Source organism: Phyllopteryx taeniolatus, chromosome 20, assembly GCF_024500385.1.
Source record: "Phyllopteryx taeniolatus isolate TA_2022b chromosome 20, UOR_Ptae_1.2, whole genome shotgun sequence".
Classification (NCBI taxonomy): Eukaryota; Metazoa; Chordata; class Actinopteri; order Syngnathiformes; family Syngnathidae; genus Phyllopteryx; species Phyllopteryx taeniolatus.
Genome location: NC_084521.1, coordinates 11,288,367 through 11,312,955, shown reverse-complemented (window position 1 = coordinate 11,312,955; position 24,589 = coordinate 11,288,367). Strand labels below are relative to the sequence as shown.

At 38.7% G+C, this 24,589-nt stretch overlaps 1 protein-coding gene across 6 annotated transcripts in view; it reads left to right on the top strand.

The window, feature by feature from the left end:
- The window catches only part of mpp7a (MAGUK p55 scaffold protein 7a), a 33,497-nt gene extending 17,239 nt beyond the window's left edge, over nucleotides 1-16,258 (top strand). For 3 of the 6 annotated variants that reach the window (XM_061758394.1, XM_061758395.1, XM_061758396.1), the window contains exons 2-20: nucleotides 1,104-1,265; nucleotides 1,432-1,550; nucleotides 2,846-2,923; nucleotides 4,044-4,124; nucleotides 4,554-4,685; nucleotides 5,290-5,371; nucleotides 5,649-5,734; nucleotides 6,038-6,112; nucleotides 6,816-7,012; nucleotides 7,322-7,386; nucleotides 8,110-8,130; nucleotides 8,257-8,271; nucleotides 9,120-9,152; nucleotides 10,506-10,676; nucleotides 10,765-10,845; nucleotides 11,923-12,016; nucleotides 12,621-12,729; nucleotides 12,873-13,016; nucleotides 14,388-16,258. In XM_061758394.1, the coding sequence (XP_061614378.1) occupies nucleotides 1,229-1,265; nucleotides 1,432-1,550; nucleotides 2,846-2,923; nucleotides 4,044-4,124; nucleotides 4,554-4,685; nucleotides 5,290-5,371; nucleotides 5,649-5,734; nucleotides 6,038-6,112; nucleotides 6,816-7,012; nucleotides 7,322-7,386; nucleotides 8,110-8,130; nucleotides 8,257-8,271; nucleotides 9,120-9,152; nucleotides 10,506-10,676; nucleotides 10,765-10,845; nucleotides 11,923-12,016; nucleotides 12,621-12,729; nucleotides 12,873-13,016; nucleotides 14,388-14,567 (1,800 nt within the window). In that variant the 5' untranslated portion in view covers nucleotides 1,104-1,228 and the 3' untranslated portion in view covers nucleotides 14,568-16,258. The remainder of the gene's footprint in view (nucleotides 1-1,103; nucleotides 1,266-1,431; nucleotides 1,551-2,845; nucleotides 2,924-4,043; nucleotides 4,125-4,553; nucleotides 4,686-5,289; nucleotides 5,372-5,648; nucleotides 5,735-6,037; nucleotides 6,113-6,815; nucleotides 7,013-7,321; nucleotides 7,387-8,109; nucleotides 8,131-8,256; nucleotides 8,272-9,119; nucleotides 9,153-10,505; nucleotides 10,677-10,764; nucleotides 10,846-11,922; nucleotides 12,017-12,620; nucleotides 12,730-12,872; nucleotides 13,017-14,387) is intronic. The other 3 variants (XM_061758397.1, XM_061758398.1, XM_061758399.1) reach the window with 3 other exon arrangements.
- The last annotated feature ends 8,331 nt before the right edge of the window (nucleotides 16,259-24,589 follow it).

Sequence of the window (24,589 nt, the reverse complement as noted above, 5' to 3'; positions counted from 1 at the left end):
TGCCAGAGAAGTGGAGCTTAGTCGCATGAGAAAGTGTCCATACACGGTATACTGACCAATAACATTGTATAATCTGTACTGACATGGTCAAATATTTTTTTTACTGAGCCATTTTTCTTTATGTCCATCTTTTATGACCCTTTTCACCCTTTTAAAATTTCCCAGGTGTTCTTACTCTGCAGCATCACTGGGCATTGGAAAGCTTCCTCAATGGAAAAAAAGACCTTTTATAATATTGAACAGTATCGAGTCATTTATCTTTCCACGCAACAAAAGGCACACTGCTCATATTACAGTGCAGTGTACCTTTAGATGAGACAGAGCATGCTTTCCCCACTTCAATTGTCTGTTATTCAATTTACAAAGTACTATGTACAGTATAAGGCCTTGCCCATGGCCTTCTCTCTGAAACACTAATGGGTTTGGGGTGTACGCCTCAGATCTTTCATTTTGAGAAACACTTTTTTTTACCTTTGGCATCTACTGGAATGTCCTTATGCAAGTATAAGCACAAAGTTTGCTAACTGCAGTAAACTAGACATGCGACATGTTTCAACAGTTCAGAATCAGAATCATCTTTATTTGCCAAGTATGTCCAAAAAACACACAAGGAATTTGTCTCCGGTAGTTGGAGACGCTCTAGTACGACAATAGACAATCAATTGACAGAGAACACTTTTGAGACATAGAGACATTGACAAGAACAGTCACTGAGCAATAAAGGGTTGCTAGTTATCTTGTAATGACGGTAAGAATGTTTTTGTTTTTTTGACAATTGCGTGTTGTCTAGTTGGCTGACTTCAATAAAGTTGAGTACAGTATGTTTGTACACACATCGGGCAAGACTACAGGAAACTTGGAATGCATGTACAGTATGTGGCCAACATTGCCCAGCCATTGGTAGAAATACCAATAATGCAAATACCAAGGGTGTAGATGCCTTGGGGAACCCCCTGGACATATTGCCAGTCAATTACAGGGCTGTAAATAGTTATAAGATCCAGTTACGCTTACTCAAACACCCAAACGATACACCGTAGACATTTAAAATGTGTTAGCAGCTATTGCACCCTGTAATTATACTTTAAAATCTCCTCTTGCAGGTTTTCATGCCATAAAACCTGTCCGCAAATGCAATTGGTCTTTGGGGAAAGCTGCTGAGGAACTCACAACCCTGTTGCCTCATTGCCATTTTCCAAAGCCCGAGGGGAGGTAATTGGCAGAAGCCATGCCTGCCCTGACCACCGGAGTGGGCGACGAGCCAGGTAGCAACCAACCATTCCGATGCGCCGAAATCTGAACGATTCTGCAATGTTTTTTTGGCTGTAATGTCACACAGTTTTGCTTGAGCTGACATTATTGGAACCTGATTTGTTTAAAGTGGTAAAGTACTGTCTATGAAAGACTCACCTCAGCTCCTCTTACTTACAGGGCTGTATGAGTTGCTAGCAGCATTACCTTCAAAACTGAAGCCCCATGGCAGCCACCCTGAGGAGAGCGCTTTTCTCCAGGGCATGTTTGGGGAGAAAAGCCTCCATTCACTCTTCATGGTAAAACAACCCATTGAGTAACATTTTGTTTGTCTCTTAAATAACCTTTACAGGGGTGTCAAACGATTTTTTGTCGTGGGCCAATTTTTTGTTACAATTTCCCTCAGAGTGCCAATATGACAGTAAAACCATATGTTTGCCTATTCATATTATTACATACACACAACAAATCGAGGGATAACTAGTTTTGAAGCGGCACGGTGGTTGACTGGTTAGCACATCTGCCTCACTGTTCTTAGGAACTGCGTTCAAATCTGAGAATTTGAAATTTTGGTACAGATTTGAGCAAGAATCATGGAAATTGATAGTCATGATTTGCTTTCGAGGGCCACATAAAATGGGCCTTCAGTTTGACACCCATGCCTTAGATCAAAACATAAACAAGCTAAAAACACCCAAGAATGGCTAAGAACAAAATATCAAACTATTATGAAGTTGCCATTGATTGAGCCCTGCTCTAAATTGTACTGAACATTTGTGGAAGTAGTTAAACATTCAGTCTGGAGAAGGCAGCTGGAGTAGTTTCCTCATTGCTAATATAGGCCAAAATACCTACTGGCAGTGGCATTAGACTCATTGATGCATCATTTGATTGCAAGTTAAGGATATCATGATTTTTGTCCAGGCTACTTCCATTAGCTTGTTTTTTAAAATAATTCTGTTGAGCAACAACAACAACAACAACAACAACAAAAAATGCCTGATAAGGTCATTCCTAATTACTACATTTAAATTTGTATTACTTTTATACCTTCAAAGCAATTTCAGTGATTATTGTGGGTTGTCTTTCCTTTAACCTTTTTTCTTTAATTTTAAAATACTTATAATTTATTTACATATGTTGTAATATTTTTCTCAGTTTTTTTTGTTTTTGTTCCATGATTAAAGGAGCAAGTCTATTCTACCAAACCAACGACTTTGGAAGAACATGAAGGGCGAATTTGAGAAGTTATGTCTTCCATCCCACAAGAGTTCCTTGTGAAATCAGTTCATGCAGTTCCCAGGCGGCTTGAGAAACTGGTGGCTAATGCTGGCGCCCATATTAAATTTTAAATAAAACTCCATGCAATACACTTTCTTCTCATGTTCATTTCTTGTAAGAATTATAGTTCAAATATATTCCAAGTACTTAAAAATAGGGAGTTACTTTTCAATCACCCGGTATATAGACTAGAATAATTTAGCATATGTGTATGGCCGCCATTTGAAACTTTGTCGTAGACCACTGTTGTTTGTAGCCATGAGACACTCTGCATCCCTTTCATTCTCACCTACTAAAAAACACAATCTTTCAGATCCATGAACGTCTGCAGCATTATGAAGAGAGCAAACCCACTCCTGTGTTCAGCAACGCTGCAAGTCTGTGCAGTCAAGTAAGTGGTTGAAAAGCAACTGAGAAGGCACACCACACAAGTGTGCATGTAGCATGCCTTTAAAATGTTTGTCCAGACTTCTCCAAAAAGCACCTCCACTCATTTCTTGTGTAGCTTTAGAATACACTATTGCCAAAGTGATCGCTCAACTGCCTTGACTCAGATATGAATTAAAGTGACATCCCATTCTTAATCCATAGGGTTTAATATGAGATCGGTCCCCCCTCTGTAGTTATAACATCTTAAAGTCTTCTGGAATGGTTTTCCACAATGTTTAGGAGTGTGTTTTTTGGGAATTTATGACTATTTTTTCAGAAGCGCTTTTGTGAGGTCACACTGTTGTTGGATCTCAGTCTGCGCTCTAATTCATTCAAAAGTTTTCTATAGGGTTGAGGTCAGGATTGTGCAGACCACTGAAGTTCATCCACATCAAACTCTTTCATTCATGTCTTTATGAACTTTAACATGTGCACTGATGCACAGTCATGTTGGAACAGGAAGGGGCCATCTCCAAACTGTTCCCAAAAAGTTGTAAATGTCCAAAATATTAGCCTTTGAGCTCCAGTGAAAGGAACTCTGAATGCTTCAGCATACCAAGAGATTTTGGCATACATTTTGGGGATTACCCCTTCCTTCTGCAAAATATCTGTTCACCAGTGCACAAAGCAAGTTCCATGAAGACATAAAGAATATTTGGTATGGATGAACTTGACTGGGCTGCACAGAGTCCTGACCTCAACCCGATAGAACACCTTTGGGTTGATTTAGAGTGGACAGTGAGCCAGGCCTTCTAGTCCAACATCAGTGTGTGACCTCATAAATACAGTATGCTCCCGGAAGAATGGGGGAAAAAAGGCCATAAACTCAATCCTAATCCTTGTTGAAAGCCTTCCTACAAGACTTGAAGCTGTTATAGCTGCAAAAAGTAGTCCAACATCATATTAAACCATATGGATTTAGAATGGAATATCCCTTAATATGCGAGTCAATCCAGGCGAGCAAATACTTTTGGCAATATAGTGTAGCTAGGTAGATGGGTAAAATGAAAATTAAGTACTGTTGATGAATTTTGAATGTATGTTCTCAAATAGCTATAAATGAAGAAACTTTCTTTTTTCAGTTGTCTGAAGAGTTTCAAGGCAAACCAGTTAATAGAGAAATGAATGAGCTTCTCAAGCTATTGGCCAAACCCCACTTGAAGGTGAGCATTTTTACGATCAGTAGCTTAATGTTGTCTTTTACTCCATTTTCACTACATTGTAGCGACTACATGTAATGTACTTCCTCAGCTTGCCGCAGCTTTACTCTCTCATGACACATTTGCATTAAAAGTATTTATTTTATTTTAGTATTACATCATTATTATGTCCTTGCTAGTGATGTACCTGTATTATATTCCAAACTAGCAATTGGAACTGGTTGTTCTAAAACAAGTTAAAACAAAACGCACTCCATCCCTAGCACGGTCTCATCTTACATAAAGTACATATCTTAAGTTTCATGAATTGGGGCTTTAAACTGCTTGACTTAACGGCCCACTTAATACTCAGTTTCACCATCTTCATTATGAGGTGATTTTCTTCGTTGAATGCTTGCTATGTCTTCTTCTTCTTTCTCCACCTCTCTTTAGAGCCTTCTGTCAGTCCATGATATCGTTGCACAGAAAAGCTATGACCCCGAACTACCGCCAATGCCTGAAGACATCGGTGATGATGAGGATTCTGTGAAGATCATAAGACTGGTTAAAAACAAGGAGCCCCTCGTAAGTTACTTGTTATTTGTACTATTATTTGTCCTCATCATTTTAAACGTTTACATTATTTAATGCAAAATCCTGTGCTTGGCGTCCATCTAAATCAACCTACAAGATACTGGTGGCAGCCATGTGTTCTTGTACTTTGATGGACATATACTTTCAATGGTCCCTTCCTGTATTACTTACCTTAACTAATTCATACATACATATTGGCATATTGTATGTGCCAACAGTTCTAAAGGGCTTGTTTTACTGTATGTGTTGTTACTATGCTAGAAAGCCCATGTAGTCAACTTTATTTTTTCCTGTTTTTCCTTTTTGATCATTTTTTTCCATTATTATTATTATTTTAAATCTCATGCATTAGTTAAGTTATTTTATTTTTATCTATTCCAACGGAAATGGGACTTCTTATTTGTATCCATTAATGGCTAGATGTTTTTTGTTACTCATCTTAAGCCATCAAGTTTGATTGGTCCGACTTTTGGAACGGTCCAAATTGAACTGTTTTGACAACTGGAATATACTTGTAATACTACTGAAGTAACAACAAAGCTGAGATATGATGTTTGTTAGCTAAATATGAATTCTCCTCATTAACTTTATATAGGGAGCTACGATAAAGCAAGATGATCTCACAGGAGCCATCCTTGTTGCCCGAATCATGAAAGGAGGGGCAGCAGACAGAAGTGGTTTGTTTCAAAACTGTATTTGTGTTTATGGATTGTGATCAGCCATTGACAGTAAGACAGCCAGCATGTTTTTTCCCATGTATGTTGTGGAAACAAACATGCAGTTGATATGCATGATAACTACTGTGTACTTTGTCAATTGTAGGTGAGCTAAAACAGTTCTATGGCTAATCAGACAACACAGTAGTGAATGTAAAAAAAAAAAAGACAAAATTTTTTTGATTTTGTCTATTTTAAAAGTCTATTTGTGTGGACTGTGATTTATTTTGTGCAACAGGCCTTATTCATGTTGGAGATGAGCTGAAGGAGGTCAATGGAATCCCTGTGGATAACAAGAAACCCGAGGAAATTATTCGTATTCTGGTGCGACTTGTCTTTTTGTGAATTCTCCGTTTCCTTTGCCAAAATAGCACTTCTCATTTGTGAGCCATTATACTTCCTTTCCACTCATCCAGGAATCTGTGACTTCCATATCCGTTCTTAAACTGAACACTTGCCTCCCTCTATGTAATCTTTCTTGGCGTTTTGACCACTTGCATGGAGCTACACCATGCCTCTGGAATGTGACGCTATGTCCTGTAGATTTTCCGAATAGAGCAGTCTTCAAATTAGATATGTACTTGTCACATAACCCACTGTACCTATCTTTTCTCTCCTCATAATCAGGCCCAGTCCCAAGGGGCCATTACCTTTAAAGTTATTCCTGGGGTCAAGGAGGATGTATTAACCAAGGAGCCAAAGGTGCGCCATAGCTGATTAAGTTGTTACTGTAAATTTACTCACATTTGAATTATTTTTAAATTGTTGCTTGCACAATACATCTTCTGTCATTCCACAACCTAGTTTCTAAAGGTGAGCCAGTTACTATCATGCAAGGGTTGATGTGATGTGCTACCCGTACTCCCATACTGGATTAAACCTTCAGAGTCAGATACATACAAAACAACCGTTTATGACATAACTTTGTTCCTTGTGTATGTAAATATGATCATATTATTTGTGTTTAGAATGATTCAAAGTCAATTGACTATGCCACTTTGTTGAGTCTATAGTACACATCTATGCAGGGTGTCCAATTAGTTTCCATGCATGTGGTTTTTAACATTTTAATCGTTATATTTGCGATACCATAATACATGTTTGAATAAAGAGCAGTGAATTGAATTCATACTGAGGACCCTGATGGAAGTCTTAATGCCGAACAGTATCTTCACATCTTACAAAAAGAAACTTTTCAATCCCTGCTCAACAAGGATGGTAACTTCCCAGTTTTACTTTCAGCAAACTGGCGCTCCATCTTATTATTTGCATTCACATGCGTCAGTGGTTTGTGACCGGAATTACCTTTTTAGAATACTTGCCTTCAGACTTTCAAGAAAGTAACAAAAAGCCATTTTTTCCTGTTGTTCCCTCTTTCTCTTGCCATCTGTACTATAACATTCAGATGTTTGTGAAGGCACTCTTTGACTATGACCCAAAAGACGACAAAGCCATCCCATGTAAGGAGGCTGGACTCGCCTTCAAAAAGGGCTCCATTCTTCAGATCATGAGCCAAGATGATGCAACCTGGTGGCAAGCCAAACATGAAGGAGATGCTAACCCCCGTGCTGGCTTAATCCCGTCCAAGCAGTTTCAAGAGAGGTGAGAATTAAAAAAATAATAATAATCTCCACGCCTCTGCCCTGAAATGATCAGTGAATCTATATTTGACAACTCTATGGAAAATTGGACATCAGCGTGTCCTCAGGTGGCCGTACATAATGTGAAAAAAAAATAACATAAAAAATAATAGTCAGATTAAAGCAGAAGTACGTTTTTTGTTTTGTTTTGTTTCACTTCCACACTACATTACTGCTTTATCCAGTCTTCCCCATAACTACTCCCAACTCTTGATATTTCTTGTTGCAAGAAATGTTTATGACCCCTATCATGTGATTGTCTATTTTACAGGAGATTAGTTTTGCGAAGTCCTGCTGCAATTCTACCAACCCAGAGGTCTTCTCTTCGACGATCAAGTAAGTTTTTATTGAATGAGATCAGAAAATGTATGTCTTGGGGGGGGAGAACCCAATGCTGTCGTATGCCTCACGCAAATAAAAAATAAATACATGGAAAGATGGAATGCATTTTTTTTTTTTTGCTTTTTGTGCACACCCATCATGCAGTTAAAATACTTCAATGACTAAAGCCATTTTTTAAAACGTTTTTCAATGATTATAATGTAAAATACAAAACGACAGCTTTGTTTACAATGATATTTATCTACATAGAAGTGCCCCCTTAACAAAATTATTCTGTATGATCTTGCTATGAATGTTCTGAACTTCTGTTTCAATATTTGTGTTGTTTTGAGCAGAATAATGGCATATGGAAGAGTTTCCATAACTGCGGTCTGTGTGAATGTACCTGTAGTTGCTGGTTGCAACAATGTATTGCCGTCCATTAGGCTCCAAAAAGAGGATAAAGGATAAATCCACAATCAATTTCATACAACTGATGAAATTTGTTAACAATTAAGTAATCGCTTATTTTGCCCATCCCACATTTCTTGCTGCCATGCGTGTTGGACTGTGAGTCTCTGTTTGTTCGTGTGTGTGCAACATAGGCTGATACTGTTATTATATAGAAGTCATTTTGTAGAAACAATTATTTTGGGACTACGTACTCGTATAAACCCATTTTTGTTGGTGAAATTACTATTTATACAGGGTATTAATAGTTTGTTTTGCTTTTTTAAGATGATGTGGCTGTAGAGTTTGGTAGGTGTTTTCCTCCTGTTTTCTTTTTCTCTTAATTCTTTTTTACCGCATATTTTCACCTTGTAATCCAACCTTCTCGCTAACATACTCAATTTCATTTCTTGCTTCTTTCACTGATTCTCACAGTTGAGGAAATTGAAGGTACAACTCATCTAACACCTCTCATTAAATAGGGTTTTAATTATTAATCATATGATAATGATCGTGCAATAAGAAAAACATCACATTTGCTTCAGAACTAATTATTTAGCAATGTATTATTAATTAACAGAGAAAGAGTCAATATGACTGTATAACATAAATGTTGCCCCTTGTCTTGTGCAAACTATCATATTTCATGAACATATTTTTTACTGGACATTATTTTTTTAATGACACTGTGCCACTTCGGTCAAATATTTATACCTACAGTAATCTGGAGATTTCGTTCACATACTAGATGCAGTTTTCATAACTTAAGTAAGGCATATGCTATATAAAAATTGTAATGTATTTGGAAATGATCAGGCCCTTTTAAAGATAAAAAACAAACAATCGGGAACGAATTGGCAGAACCATGTCTTTCACATCCACTATAAGGTACTGTAATCAGATCAGCAAGTGTTTTTATTATTAGTTTTTGTAATTAAGATTGTGATGTGTTCTATTTTTTGAGATGTCAGAACTGTCTCTTATTCATTCATGTTAGCTCAGAACCTCCAAAGCAATGGACATGGATATGGCAGTTGTAGTCTTGAACGTTGGAACCAGATGAAAAGTTCTAACTTTGCTTTTCTAGTAAACTTAAACATTAAGCCTGGTTTTCCTTGCTGCATACACGGTACGTCGTGTGTGTTCCTTCCAAAAGAAATGTGTACACTTTTCTTTGAACAACCCAGTGTTTAGTTTGGAGGGCTGGGTCCCTTTTTCTGTCCCCTCTGACTCTTCTCTTCCAATATGGTAATATGCCTCTCCTCTGGCCCCTCCTTTTTTCCTTTTCTCATCACCAGAGGATGCTGACTTTATTAGCGGATGCCGTCTAGGTGAGAGATTTATTCGTTTCTCTTCTTCTCCTCCTGTACTCCTTTTACTTTTTGTTGTTCCAACAGTGAAAATAGCAGCTAAGACCATGTTAGTTTTCGTCTCCATTTGCCATTTGAAATGTTTTAATGGTATTCTTTCACTCTAGAAGACATTGAAGTTAGTTTTAAGCTCAGTGTGGAAATCCTCTCTTTACAAATGTGCAAAATTTAGAATTGGGTATTGTCAGAGCTATTGTATGTGTATTGTCGAAATTTACTTTGATCCTGTTTTCTAAATCATAAGTTTGATGGTGTACAGTATGGAGTGTGGTTGGCATTGAGTGGTCTCTGTCTGCATTTTGAAAGGAAGCTTCAACGAACAACTTCTAAGGGGGGGGATTGGTGTGATAGAATTTTTGGGACCAAGCAGGTTGCAAGCGTTGTTTTGAGATGAGACATTCCTTATCCCTAAGTGCTGTATGATAACACAGAGTGGAAAGATGAGTGGACTACAGGTTTTGACTTGGGTTGGGTACCACTTTCTAAAAACGGTGGGGAGATGGGAAAGTACAACAATGGTTACCACAATGTCCTTCTATACAGTGGAACCATGAATACGGAACACAGGTTGCATGTTTATTGTAAACTGTAAATACAATAATTTTAACTCACCCTTTGATGACCAGTGACAGATTCAATTGCAGTATTCTATAGTTATAAAGTATTCACATTTGTCTTGTTTGTCTATATGTGCCCTGTTAGTGAATGTGTAACCAGTGTGTAGGCTACCCGGGTCCTAGTCAGCGGCAATCACCGTAGCCATGAACAGGAAGGAGCAGTAGAAAATTGATGGATGGCATTCAAAGGATACATTTCTGTCTGTCCTGAAATTGTTTACTTATGTCTTAGCATCTTTCCTCTCATCAGCAAATTCCTCTCCCCAATTGAACCTTAACTGATTTTCTATTTTCTCCATATTCATCTACTTTTATGACCAATCAAACTATTTGCTTATTCTATCGACCCAAGGTGTTTGCATTTAACACTACAAAAAGCACTGTTCATGGTTTTATCCACTTTTAGACGGTATTGGTCACACATGTTGAAGCCAACGATAACAATCACGAGCTGAGCTTTATATTGCAATTTGTGGTATTGGACATTAAACCATGGAGACATTGGCCAGAACATTGAAACCACTTAGCTTCAGGCTTATGTGTGGTTGTATGTTTTGGCACACCAACAGGGATAGAGACACTGAGTTTGTTCTGTGTACCTTACAGATGAATATTTAGTTCATCTAGGCTGTATAATTACGTTGTTTTTTTAAATTCGCCTTTCCCTTTTCTTTCTCTTCTTTTTTTATGATGCTAGTTGGGTTCAGAAGAAGCTTCCGTCTCAGCAGAAAAGACAAGAAGACCAACAAGTCCATGTACGAGTGTAAGAAGAGTGAAATTTATGACACAGCTGACGTTCCCACTTATGAAGAGGTCACTAAATACCAGAGGCAGGGTAGAGCTAAACACCGGCTGGCGATCCTAGTTGGTGAGTAGTGTGGTGGTAGACAGCATTAGTTGAATTGGGGATCATTAGTGATGAGAAGGTGGTCATCTATGTGTTTGCCTTTCTGCAGGACCGACTGGAGTTGGCTTGAATGAGCTGAAGAGGAAACTTTTGATTTCTGATCCACAGCACTTCAGTGTGACCATCCCACGTAAGTTGACTTTTTTAACTTTATTTTTATTTTTATGAACAATATTAATCTTTCAGATTTTGCGTACCACGTATAGAGAATCACTGCAATAGACCAATGTTGAAATCTAGGTTGTTGTTACTGCTCCTCAGAGTTCATTGACCAATTGTATGAGAAGTGGGATGATCAGACTTGGGGCATATTTTGAAACAATACATTTTTGCTCATAAAACATTTCTTGAAATTTCCTTTCCTGTGCCATGACAAAACAAACTTTGTCATAGCATATTACCCTTTTTAAAATGGTATTAGGTTTATTGCACTTTATTTTTAAGCAAATAAGGCAAATTGACCAAGTTGGGTGCACAAATATTGTTGAAAATAAAATAATTATTGTAAGGAAGGCCATGTGTAATTGATAAGTATATTTTTTTGCTTGTCAGAAATGTTTTTCATGTGGAATGGGATCGGTCCAATGTTTGTATCAGTGCAGTTACACTCTGTAGTTGCTAAATCTTGAGGCACTAATATGCTGGCTAAATGTGTTTGTTTTCAACAAACACATTTAGCCAGCATACATTTAGCCAGCAAACACTTAAAAAACATTTTCCGCCATCTCAAAGTAAACAATTACTGTAACAAATTAACAAATAATTGCACATTTTCCTGATTTACTCAAGAAAATTTGTTTTGCTTTCCGTCCACGTGTTTTGTTTGTACTGTTGTACTTATGTCTATATGCAATTTAGAACAAAAGTAATGTGGTGGAAAATCTTGAAAATCTTAACTGTACTTGAAAAGAGTAAAAATGGAATTTGATCCTTTACCTTACTCTAAGACTGACAGGTAACACACTGACTTCTGTAGCCATATTACCTGTAGAGACAAAGCTAATGTCAAAGTCTACTTGCGCTTGTATTACACAGTAATACATACAGGGCTTTCTGTGGACAACCATACTTTAGCCTTCTTAAGATTTCCAGCAATGTTAATAGAGGCTTACTTCACATGGTTTCTTGCCCACCAGTGAGTCAGAGTCTGAGATTGAGGTCATCAACGCTCTTTCTCACCCTCTCTGTCTCTCTCTCTTTCTCTTAGACACAAGTCGTCCCAAGAAGAACGTGGAAAATGATGGCATAGAATACCATTTCATCTCGAAACATCTCTTTGAGACGGATATTCACAATAATAAGTACATCACTGCACAATGGAAACATTTACGAAACACATATACAATTGAGGCAGCATGGTGGACGACTGGTTAGAGCGTCTGCCTCACAGTTCTGAGGAGTGGGGTTCAATCCCCGTCCCCGCCTGTGTGGAGTTTGCATGTTCTCCCTGTGCCTGCGTGGGTTTTTTCTGGGTACTCCGGTTTCCTCCCACATCCCAAAAACATGCGTGGTAGGTTAATTGAAGTCTCTAAATTGTCCCTAGTTGTGAATGTGAGTGCGAATGGTTGTTTGTTTATGTGTGCCCTGCGATTGGCTGGCAACCAGTTCAGGGTGTACCCCGCTTCCTGCCTGATGATAGCTGGGATCAGCTCCAGCACTCCCGCGACGCCTTGTGAGGATAAGCAGCTCAGAAAATGGATGGATGGATATTCAATTGAATTTATAAACAAAAAAATATATATAGTGGTAGATGCTAACTTACTTTGTTCTGCCTTATGTACACATTTATGTTACGTCGCTGCCGTAGGAATAGATCTCCGTTGTAAATCGAGGACCTCCTGTTTGTTAGTACTGAGATGTTCCCAGCAATATTCTTATCTTTCTTCTTTCCATCTCACCTCTTAGGTTCATTGAGTTTGGGGAGTACAAAGGGAATTACTATGGGACAAGTTTAGACTCAATACGGTCGGTCCTTTCCAAGGACAAAGTGTGCCTATTGGACGTTCAGCCTCATGTGAGTGCCCCCCCCCAAAAAAAATCCTCTCTATTTTTGGTTTTATGTTCTGCTCTGTTCTACTTCTTTTTTTGCCCTACATAAAACATGCTTACACCAGTTCTGTGGTCTTGCTGTTTTAGTAGCTTTTCTTTGTCTTGCAGACATTAAAGCACCTGCGGACAGCAGAGTTTAAACCATTTGTAGTTTTCGTGAAGCCTCCTACGATTGAGAGACTGAGGGAGACGAGAATGAACGCAAAACTCATTTCAGGAAAGGATGATAAGGGATTGGCTAAGCCAATTACGGTGAGTGCAGTATACATGACAGACTGGAGGAGCGATTTGATTTGATTTCCATTTTCTTTCCAAACAACAATTAAACATAATTTACTGCTTGTTTGACTGTCGTGTGGTATATGACCGAGCTAGTCTTTGCTTTTACAAGGTAGTTAACTTTGTTTTGAAACAGATTTCAAATGCAATTATCATTAAATCCAATTCCGTAAGAATTAAAGGGAAACCTAAAAAGTTCTGGGCATAAAATTACAAAATACAGAAATTTTATAGTAAAAGGATTAATTTAGCCATAACACATTCTTTTAAACACACCAATATAGTTTGTTACACATGCTTTTATGTACGTGCTCAAAAGTAATATGAATATTATAATAATATAATAATACACAATAATATGCTGACCTCAATAGTACTCCAAAATTCAGTATTTATACTTCTTTTCAATTTAAACATTCCAACAAGGCGAGGAGTATGTTAAAAGTGGAACATTTTTGAATGTCTATTGCTGTTCTTATATTTTATCTTAATTTTTAATAATGTTTAACTTTTCTTTAACATTGTACAGTATACAATTTAAATTACACGTGTATGCCAGTGTGAAATGTTTATTTGCCAATTAGTTTATGACTGCTTGAATTGGGTACAGGTACACTACACACATCGCTTATTAATATTTTAAAAGATTTTGAAAATGTGAGAGACCCCAGACATGACAAAGGAAAAGAATCTCCATACATGCCAACAGCTGTTATAGTGTTTGGTGTATTCGAGATGAATCACACGGAATGATTGTCCACTAACAATTGTGGTTGCCCTCCCCGAAACCGGATGTCGACCAGAGTACCAACTGACTTGCGGTGCCACATGGCATCCAGACTGCTGGAAAATACAAAGAAGAAGAAAGTGTGGTAGCAGAAGAAATTGCAAAAGCTAGGCTAACTCTTAGCTTAGCTGGTAACCATACTTGAGAGACACAAGTAACACTGCCAGTTCTTTCTCTAGTTGTGTCCGACATCAACGTCAGCTTTAGGTAGCTTCCTAATTGGCTGTCGTTCCGTTTCATGTCACAGCCACGGAGTCTGTTGCTCAGCTGAACTTGGTGTTGAACTCACACATGAGGATTTGGGGTCATAAATATTGAACATATTTACCAATTATGATTGTCGGGCCTGACCGTTTTCCAAGTAAAAATCACTCGCAACACACCCTACACCACAGAATAATCAGTTAGGATCAACTTTTAGCGAGACCCGATAATCGGACCTTTGCTGTTTTTGATCGGGAAGGGGGAACATGTTCAAATTCGCCCCGATTTTTGGTAAAGTGTAAGCCGATCTGTGCTTTTGTTTAATCCTCTCACTGTTTTCACACCTACCCCAGGAGGAGGACTTTCAGGAGATGGTGGCAACTGCCCAGACAATGGAGAATCAGTACGGACATCTATTCGAGAAGGTCATAATCAACGATAACCTTTCGGACGCCTTTGGCGAACTCCATGCAGCATTAAAGAAAGTGGAGATGGACACACAGTGGGTTCCAGTGAGCTGGACTCACTCCTGAGAGCTACACGGACAGTAAAACAAGAAAAAGAAACATGAAGGCTTTTGGAGTATCTCTGCTGTAGCAGGTGTGTTGTGTGGAAAGAGAAGAAGACAACAGGCTGCTGTGCTATCAATGCAGTTTAATGCAGTTTATGGAATCTGTATTATGAATTTCAACTTCCAGTAAGGTCTCAATTCTGATCTTTTGACGTTTAAGAGGATTGCACTTTGTGTTGAGGTTATAGGAGTTTTTCCAGGATGTGGGCACTTATCTAGATTCTTGGATGCAAGATGAAGTGCTTCGTTCCAAACCAGAATGTTGAATGAGCCTGGACCGTCACAGTACCAGCAACCTTGCCAGCGCATCAGCAGCACCGCCAACCAGAAGCCTTTCTTGAGTGTCTTTCAAAGATGAGACTATTTGAAACCAAAGGAACTGTCACATTTCTTGTTGGTTTGGCAACTTACTTGCACATGTCTGTAAAAGAATGAAAAGGAAGGGAAATGGGGGATTCAAGATTTTTGCTTTTCTGTCTTACTATATTTTCATGCTTCTAAAATCATTTCTGCTTCAAAACCTTTTTTTGGTACATTCTCCTAAAGGGCAGCATATGTTTAATTTTTATTACAAATTAATATATATTTTTTAATATCTTCTTGGTTCTTTTTTTTATCATTTTACATAACATTTTTAGAGCCACTTGATCTCAATTGTTCTTTAACTATTATGTTAGAATGTGTATTCACAAATATCTTTGGTTTGTTTTCCTCCCACAAGACATTTTTTTTTCAGGGATTGGAGCCACTCCTGACTCTATTTAGAGTTTATTGCTAATTTTGCTTTTCTTCATCGCCTAAACGACCCCTTTCTTCTAATGTCTTACGTATTTTACATAGCACACGTGGCGCAGTTTACCATATGTTGACTATCAACCTCATGCTTGTAAGAGAAATCGACACAATTCCTACAAGCACAAGCAAATGTTGTCTTACAAAGATGATATTTTAACAATTACCACTTTTGTGCCTGGCTGTAGTCATCAGCTAGTTTTCTAAGCACAGAGGCCGTGCTTGTGTAAGTTTTTTTTCCCGGGTACTCGGGCTTCCTCCCACAATCCCAAAAACGTGCATGTTAGGTCAAAGTCAACTGGGATAGGCTCCAGCTCACCTGTGACCTTAATGACGAAGGCGGTAAAAGAAATTGGATAGTTGTTAATGCTAATCCTTTTTGCTCCAACAATAACAAGGTTTTATATTCACTTATTTAAGAGAGGAAAAAAAAAAGTGTTTTATGTGCCAGCTCATGTTTTCAACTTTTAATGAATAGGGTTGCAGATTGTTTACAGCCTTTGTGCTAAGCTAGCTAGCTTTTGATAGTAGCTTTGTGTTAACTGGACATTATCCGAGGTTTCTTAACAGCCTCAGCTGGAGGATGAAATACATACTATCCCCACAAGGGGGGGTGCAAGGGATTTTTTTGTTTGTTTGTTTTTTACGTATTTATTTTTGGAGGTTTTATTTCTGCTATTCAGTAATAATCACACTCTTAAAACTAAAGGAACATGTCATCACATTTTCATGTTGCCCTGTTAAACCTGGGTCACTTCACTTCGAAACTATACACACACCAGAAAACATTTCTTGTTGTACATAGATTGCTCATTCTACTGGGTAATGATGACATTTTATATTAAAAGAATATACAACCATTGAATGCTTCTTGTTTGACTTTTGTGCCAGAGCACAAGTGTAACAATATACATAAGATGTCAAGCTTTGCTGGAGTAGTCTATAAGATATTGTCTAACTTCACATACAGAATACCCTTTTCCTTTTCAGCAGTTCTCAATTTGACAGTGTTAACCCACAAAGTGAGGTTTAGTCTTTAAAAGGATGTGTAATTAAATTGACATGAACAGTATTTGGTAAATAATCATTTAAATGTCTACAAAATTAGCACTATGAAAGGAGACGTATAAACAATTTTAAACATCACCTATGTTTTTATAACTGGGCATGTGCCTAATTGAAATACGCACAGGATTAAAAACTATAGGATACCTTACACACACTATATCTTGTCTTGCTGAAATTACCCATTTTGAGGGTCCAGCCCCATCTTCAGCAAGTGAATGACTATACCCCACCCCATATGCAGCTGGGCCAATAGCTAGTCCAGCTTTTATTAGCGTGATGACTGGAGGCATAGCCCTGCCAGTACAACTACAATGTCCCCCCCACTGATGCAGGGGGATAGGGACTGAGCCCTTGCCGCAAATAACGAAAATCTGTGAATAACTGACACCCCCTTAAATAGGTTTAGAGTTGCCTGTGTATGCTATAAGATGGCGGCAAAGCACTACTTTTGCCTTGAGTGTAGTTGCCTGATTCACATCTGTTTTGTGTAGTTTGCCTGATTCACACCTGTTGATAACTCATTCATAGTCCACATTGCTCCCCTTATCTGTTTCCATTAGTTTTTGAGACTTGCTTGTACCATGTTTATTTTTGCCTCGTCAACAAATTCTAGGTTTGAGCCTCTTCCTCCTACTTCAGCCATGTGAGACACTGCTTTTGACTGAAGCAGCCCAATCCCTCGTAAATCATCATGCAGACATCTGTTAGTGAGAAGCTGCACGGCACGCGCCTGAAAACACAACCCTGTCGCTGCAGCCTTCCATTTAATAGGAATGGACGTGGTGACATTTTTGGCAGTGGCGTGTTGAGGCAGGAGGAAGACATTATTCAACAATGTGTTTTTCCACAGGAGAACCCCCCCCCCCAAAAAAAAATGTCCGGCATTAGGGGGGATATTTAATTTTCTCTTTCCTTGAAGCTTGTATTTCCATTTCAAAAGTGTCATGTTGATGAACAGTGGCCTCGGCCACAGTTTAATATTCTGCAATTATGCACAAACCACTGAAATGGAGGGCCACTGTTTGCTTATGTGCAAATTAATATTCCCCGTTACCACACTTTAATACACTGTAATTATATTCTTATGGTTGTGGGCATATGGCTGTAATTGTATCTGTATCATTCTGTCTGATGGTACACATTTATTTTAGATTCACTACTGTCGATATGATTTAGTGCCTGAAGATACAAGGATTTTGTACAGATGTACTGGATATAATAATCATGATAAAACATATTTTTTAATTCTTTCATGATATTACATCAATTTTCTTTTTTAATTTGATAGTTTTCACAGTCATAACGGCCCTCTGAGAAAAACCGTAATTAGGATTTGGCTTGTGACAAAAATGAATTTGTCACCCTACAGTTTACAACAGCAACACTGTACTGTGCACGGCTTACGCCACTATTAAAAATTATGTTCATTAATTTACTGTACTTCTCAGCCAGGCACCACACTGCAGTAGTTGCTAGCACTGCTCTGCCTCACAGTTCTAAGGTTCAAGGTTCATATCTCGGCGCACTCCTTCTGTGGAGTTTGCACGTTCTCCAGTGATTGCATGGGCTTCCTCTAGGTGCACCCTGCCTCTTGCCCTGAGTCAGCTAGGATAAGCTCCAAAATGAGGACAAACACTATAGATAATTGATGGATGGGTATGTCTCAGTTTCTTTATTATAATACTGTACAGGGCCTGGGGAAAAAAAAAAAAAAAAAACTCTTTTTAGGTGCCTGTCTATTAACGGAACCCCAATGATGTCATAGCAATATCTGTATCTGTCCTGCTATTTATTGTTTTACTATGTCAGAATGACTATGATGAATATTTTCGCACAGTACGTTTGCCTGAATGTGTTTTCTTTGCAGGCCCCTTCTCCCTGCGCTATTAAACGTAACCACTAGATGGAGGTAGAGTATTTTTAAATAGTCTGATTGCCACCACGCAGTTGTATTGTAGCCACCTGGCAAAGGGTCCCCACTGACCCATGACTGTATTGTATAATCTGAATTGACATGACAGAAGATTTTTTTTTACAGAGCCTTGAGTTTCTTTAGGTTTGTCCTTTATGATCCCTTTCGGCCTTGTAAAACGTCCCAGGTGTTCATCACTGGACATTGGGAAGCTTCCCGAGTGGAAAAAGACCATTCATCATACTGGGCAATACACAGCCAAGGCTTCAGCCTAAATACAAAAACAGCTTATAGGTGAGTTTTTCAGCAAATAATGGAGAATAGATTCCACCCAAAAATATGCAAAAAGGGGAATTCATAGATAGTGAATCAGGAATATGCCAGGGAACACTGAAGTGTTGTTTTTGGAGTTATTTTCTAAGTGTGTCAGCACCTATTTGCCATTTTAACTGATGCCATATTGGCCTTGCGAAAGTGACCTAAGCAGCAAAACAAACGTTTTTTTCTTTCTCATCTACGATGCTGCATCTACTACATTTTATTTAAGTTGAGGTGTAAAATTCAACCACCGCAGTGTTTAGTTCCAACATAGAAGTGCAGAATACAACAAGCAGACCAAACTGTATGTGTGTGTGTGAGAGCACGCGCGTGTATGCATGTGCGTGTGTGCGTGTGTGCCTGCTGATGTACGTGTGATGTCAGAATGAAGAACTAGAAATGACCACCTCGCCCCTCAGGATTAACACGGTCCAAATCAAGAGTGAGGTCACAGGGCTGCATACATCATCATGCACACATGCAGAGAGCTCATGATAGCAAGAATACAAAGAGAGGGCTGAGATTGATGGATTAAGAGTGTGTTCGTTTCTATTCGTGAATTTGAAACCTATTTATTGAAGCCTGGAAATTGAGTGAAGACCAAAGTAAAACGCCAGACCACCAATTACGATTAGAGTTATTTTCGGGCAATTACCTCAAGGGCTCGTGTTTCCAAACAAAACATGTTAAGAGTTGTGTGTCTTTCTTGATGGTGATGTGAGGCTCTGCGTGCAGGTGCAAAGATCATTTATATTTTGACAAATGGTCTGATGGTGCGGGTGAGGGATGGTGGTAAAGGCGGATATCACAGCTGACTCACAGTCAAAGGTTCTGGGCTTGAATGTCTGTATCTCTCTGTAATGTAGGACAGTTAATTATAAGACTGATTCAGATGTTTTACACTGGGCTTCCATTCTTCTCAAGTTTAAAGATGGGCATGTTTGTGCTAGGCAGGACTGTGCTGTAGTGGGTTTCAAGTTTGCCTCAGGAGGTTTAGGGTTTGAAACTTCCACACAGTCAAACTTCCGTCTCCTCAAACTTGTAAAATAATCTATGCCCTTTTAATAACCCTGTTAAAGTAACATTGTTTTTCCAAGCTGGACCTGCATGTTCTATCAAAGTTAACAGCCCCTGTACAGCACTTAAAGTGGAGAGTGTTTAAGCCATGCACAGCTGCAGAGGAGATGAGCTACGCTCACACGAAACACTACGCATGGATCTCTTTTGATCGGACAATGATTTCACCAGATCTGCTAATAACTTCCTGGCTGCATGTTTGTGCATTAACCTAACATAAAGGATTTGTGCCATTTTATTCTATCTAAGCATGACCATTTCCTGTCGGCTTGAGTATGCAATGACACCGACTAATGAGATGGAGATACAATGGCAAAACAATCAGCGTTCTATTAGATGTACATACAGTATACTGCACGTACTTTTTTGTCGCATTCATGCACTAACACATGCTGAACATACCTGTATTTTTTATCTTTCAGTGTGTCAGAGTGACTTTTTTCCATCTCGATTTCAAGAATCTCGAGCATCTTACCCAGATGTTTTGGAGTTTTGTCCGAGACTCAAGGGAAGCCTGGAGGACGGTGTTGCCAACAGTCTCCGTATTGGACACATTGATAGAGAACAAAAAGCCAAGGATTTGTTGCCATTGGAAGAGCTCCGCATTTCCACTTAACTTCAGGAGTGAAATTTCCACTGGATATTTGTGGCAGGTAAAAAAAAATATGGAAGGAGCAGTATATGTGACTGAGAGACAAATTATTGACTTTTATTTGTTGGATTACAATGAATTCATCCACAGTTCAGTCATTTATTGTCTAGCATTGACTGGAATACTAACTTTCTCTGTGGTAGGTTCAAGTGCAGAGTTTACCATTTGTCATATGTAATGTATTACGTACGGTGTGTCATAAAAATAATTATACTATAGTCTTGCCTTATTTTCATTAGGGATGTTCGATACCAATTTTTTCAGACCGATACCAGTACGAGTATTCACTCTTGAGTACAGACTACCAATATCACAGGCACTTTTGATACATTCAAATTACAATGACTGATAATTGTGAACAAAAACCTTTCTTTCTTTCTGACACACATGATGATTCTCCCATGTGTTAAACTGCCACAGTGTTGCGCCAACTACTGGCGAGGAGGACTTGCTTGATGTCAGATTGTTTCAAGTATTGGTGGCTCGTACCAGCAGGCTTCACAAGTATCCATTACTTTGAAATAAGGCCCAATACCGACACCAAGTGTCAGCACACACTGATCCCTACTTTAATTGTTGTTTTTAAGGACTGTGATTTGCATTGTACTTCCAGAGGTATGTTCCTAGCAATGATGAGGTCACCAAAATAAAATACTGACAGGTTAATATTTTGTGGTCTTTAATTTAGCAGTCGAAAAATGTGTATTATAGTATGTGTAGTGCTGATTGATTTACAAATACATATCATGTGACGTATAGATTCCTAGTAGAGGTATTCTTCTTCTTATTAGTATTATTATTGATATTAAAATTAATGTCACCGATGGTGTCGTGGTTCGTTCAACTAAATTCTGTGCATACAGCGTGTGTTCAGTTCTCACTCAGTCTAAATAATTGTGCCTCTCTATGCGCCCTGTGATTGACTGGTGACCAGTACAGGGTGTACATGGTCTGCTTTTTTTTTTTTAGTCAGCTGGTATAGGCTCCAGCTTCCTGGAACCCTGATTAGGATAAGCGTTTATAGAAAATGTTCTCTTTTAATTGAGATTTTACATTGCACCAATAATTAACGAGCTACTAGCAGGACAATGGTCCCTGTCATTGAATCCATACATTGTCATCTCCTGCTGAGTTCTTGAGAGCACACTGATGATGGCGGAAACTGCAGAGAATCCGGACCAGCACACGTGCTGTCCAATGCACAAAACATTTAATTTTTTCAGTTGATCTCCCACACAGACCAGAGACTGATCGAATATTCTGTCATGAACTCTGTTCTGTGTGCTACACCTGAGCGATGTTAAATCCCATCTGTCCCACCCACAGTCTGTGGAGACTGACAAAACTGTTTCGGCATATGTGTGGGAATCAATTTGACCGGAAATGTTCGAACCATGATTCTCTGTTTTTGTCATGGTGTTTCTAATTTTTTTTTATTTCGACCCCATTCTTCCCATGTACATTAGAATGAACAGATATTAAATGTTATTAACATTAAATTTGCGATATTGTGCTTTTATATTTTCTGATTCATTGATTGACACTGTAAGAGAGGTAGGAATACTTCAACCATTAATTTTCTATAGGGCTTGTCCTCATTAGGATTACGGGTGAACTAGAGAGATACAAACAACCATTCACACTCTCGTTCATACCTGTGGACAAGTTACGGTATTGAATTTACCTAACATGTATGCTTTTGGAATGGGGGTGGGGGAGGAGGGGGGGGGGGCAAGCACAGGAAGAACATGCAAACTCCAGCCACAATGGCCAGAACTGAGATTCAAACCAGACCTGCTTATCACTCGTTCACTGTACTGCCATATTGGAGTTTATTGACACATAATTCTCGGACACTGTCAATCAGAACTGAGTATTCTGATCTCTGGATAGACATTTAAAAAAAAAAATATCCAGCACTTTTATCGGATGTTATTCGAGTGTACAGATGTACCCAATGTTGTGGCCAGTTGAGTGTACATGATCAAACTCATACACTGTACTCCAAATGCTCACACACAAAAACACAAATGTACACCCTTGGATTATTCCTGAAAGGTTTATGAGTGAGATTGATTCATTTATTGGCTGGAAACATATATTTCACATTTTCACATTTTTGACAGTGTATGTTTGTGATGTATAATTTGCCACATAGAATAGACTTGTCACATAGAGTGACAAGTCTATCTTCCAGCAAGTCCATGTGCCCTTGATGTGGTGTGTCAGTGAACACTGCTAAAATTGCAGATGAATCATGACGCTGGTCAAATTTTGCATTATAAATTTGTTTTTGTTAGAATAGTCCCTGTAATTTCTTCGTCTTTCTGTCCTCGAGGAAAGCCTCGGAGGTTGTTGACCTGGGCAACTAGCAATTAGAATCATGTTTAAAGTATTTTATTGTATCTGTGCGTGTGTTTTGTGTGTGTGTGTTTTACATACAAAAAAAAAAATCTGTGGAAAACACTTGTTTTCTCAGATTGATTGAGCATGAAAGGGGAAGAGCTGCTTGGCATTTAAAGCGGTTCCTTGCTCTGTGCAGGATGTTTTTTTCAGTTCTCTCAAGATTTGTATGTACAACATCGCGACGGTCATGGGGAGCACTGGGTTAGGCTGCTCCACTTGTAGCCACAACAAAACATCGTGGTCCACTGCAAGCCAGCCCATCCGCTTCACACGGCCTCCACACGATGGATCCAGAATAGTCCAGGCAAAACAAATCAACTGAATCGTGGACCAACCCAGCACGAAACAAGTTGGCCCTCTTTTTCGTGGTGAGAATTTGGCCCAGTCCTGTTTTTTCTTTCCCTTGTCCCTTTTATATTTTTTATTTCTGTATTGGACATGGTTTCTGATGTTACATATCCATACACGTTTCCCTTCATTTCAATCTAGATTTATTTCTCTGTCCACTATTTATAATGTGCACACACAGTAGTTACTACCACATGGTTATTTGCTTGGCTCATTCTCAGACCATTTGAATTTCCTCTTCTCGCTTTGTCGCACAAACTTTCTTATGTTTAATTTCAACTTAGAGAAGTCCTTGTTTAGCCAATGGTTCCCCCACAGCCTTTTTTATTTGAAACTGTGTGACCCCAATGGCACTTCTTTCCCGCTTATACATTATTGTTCTCGATGAAGCTTTCTGTAATGGACAAAGTTATTGAACTTTTTCCAGCACCAAAGTGAGAGGAACTGACATCATGAAGACCCTATAAGCCCAAAGAGAACCGACAGGGATCTTTTTTCTTACCCCTCCTACAAGCATATTAGCACTCCCAATGGTAATGACATTACCTTGTCCTGTATCTTCCCCCTCACTTCCTATATACATTAGCCGTATCCTATGCTTCTTTAAATCTTTTATTAATACGTACATTTTGCGAGATGTTCTATAGGGAGTTGCAATCTGTAAACGACCGAGGGGACCAGGTGACCTCAGGCAGTCTTGAGTAAGCCAGAAAATCAGTTTTAAAGTACTAATGAGGATCCCAGATTCAGTTGCTGGATAATCACATAATGGGGACAAGATCATCACTATGCTCAAGTAAAACCACAGAGCTTGATGTAATAAGACTGGCACTTGTATTCTGTGGAAAACCACTCTCTTGCTTTGGTGGCATTTGCTATTTGTAAAAATTCTCTATTCAGGGAATAAAAGAGGAAACACTTCTTTTATGTTTTTTTTTAAATAAGCATACTACAAGGCGCCTCGCTTGCTTGTCACAAATAAAACGATGCCAGTCATGGTACTATGACAAACATTGTGTGTGTGGTGTAAGTACTGTAAGGGACAGCATGGTGCCACAGGACATGGAGATGGCCAAAAAATACAATGAGTTGTAGAAGAAGAAATAGAAGAAGCCAGGCTTATTTACATAGTAGAACTGTGGGGGACACAGGTTAGACAAACACTCCACGCAACCAGTTGTTTGAGCTTCAGGTTGTTTGCGAATTGGCTATTGTTACTTTTTCACGTCAATCACTGAGTCCATGGTTAGTCCAAGTTTGGTGTTGACCACCCAAATATGTAGTTGCAAAGTTTAATGTTAAATATTGTCAGCCCTGACTGTTTTCTGAGCAGATCAGGAACGAAACTCCCCAAATCACAGGTTAATTGTTCATGATAATCTTTTGGACATTGGACAATCAGACCTTGATT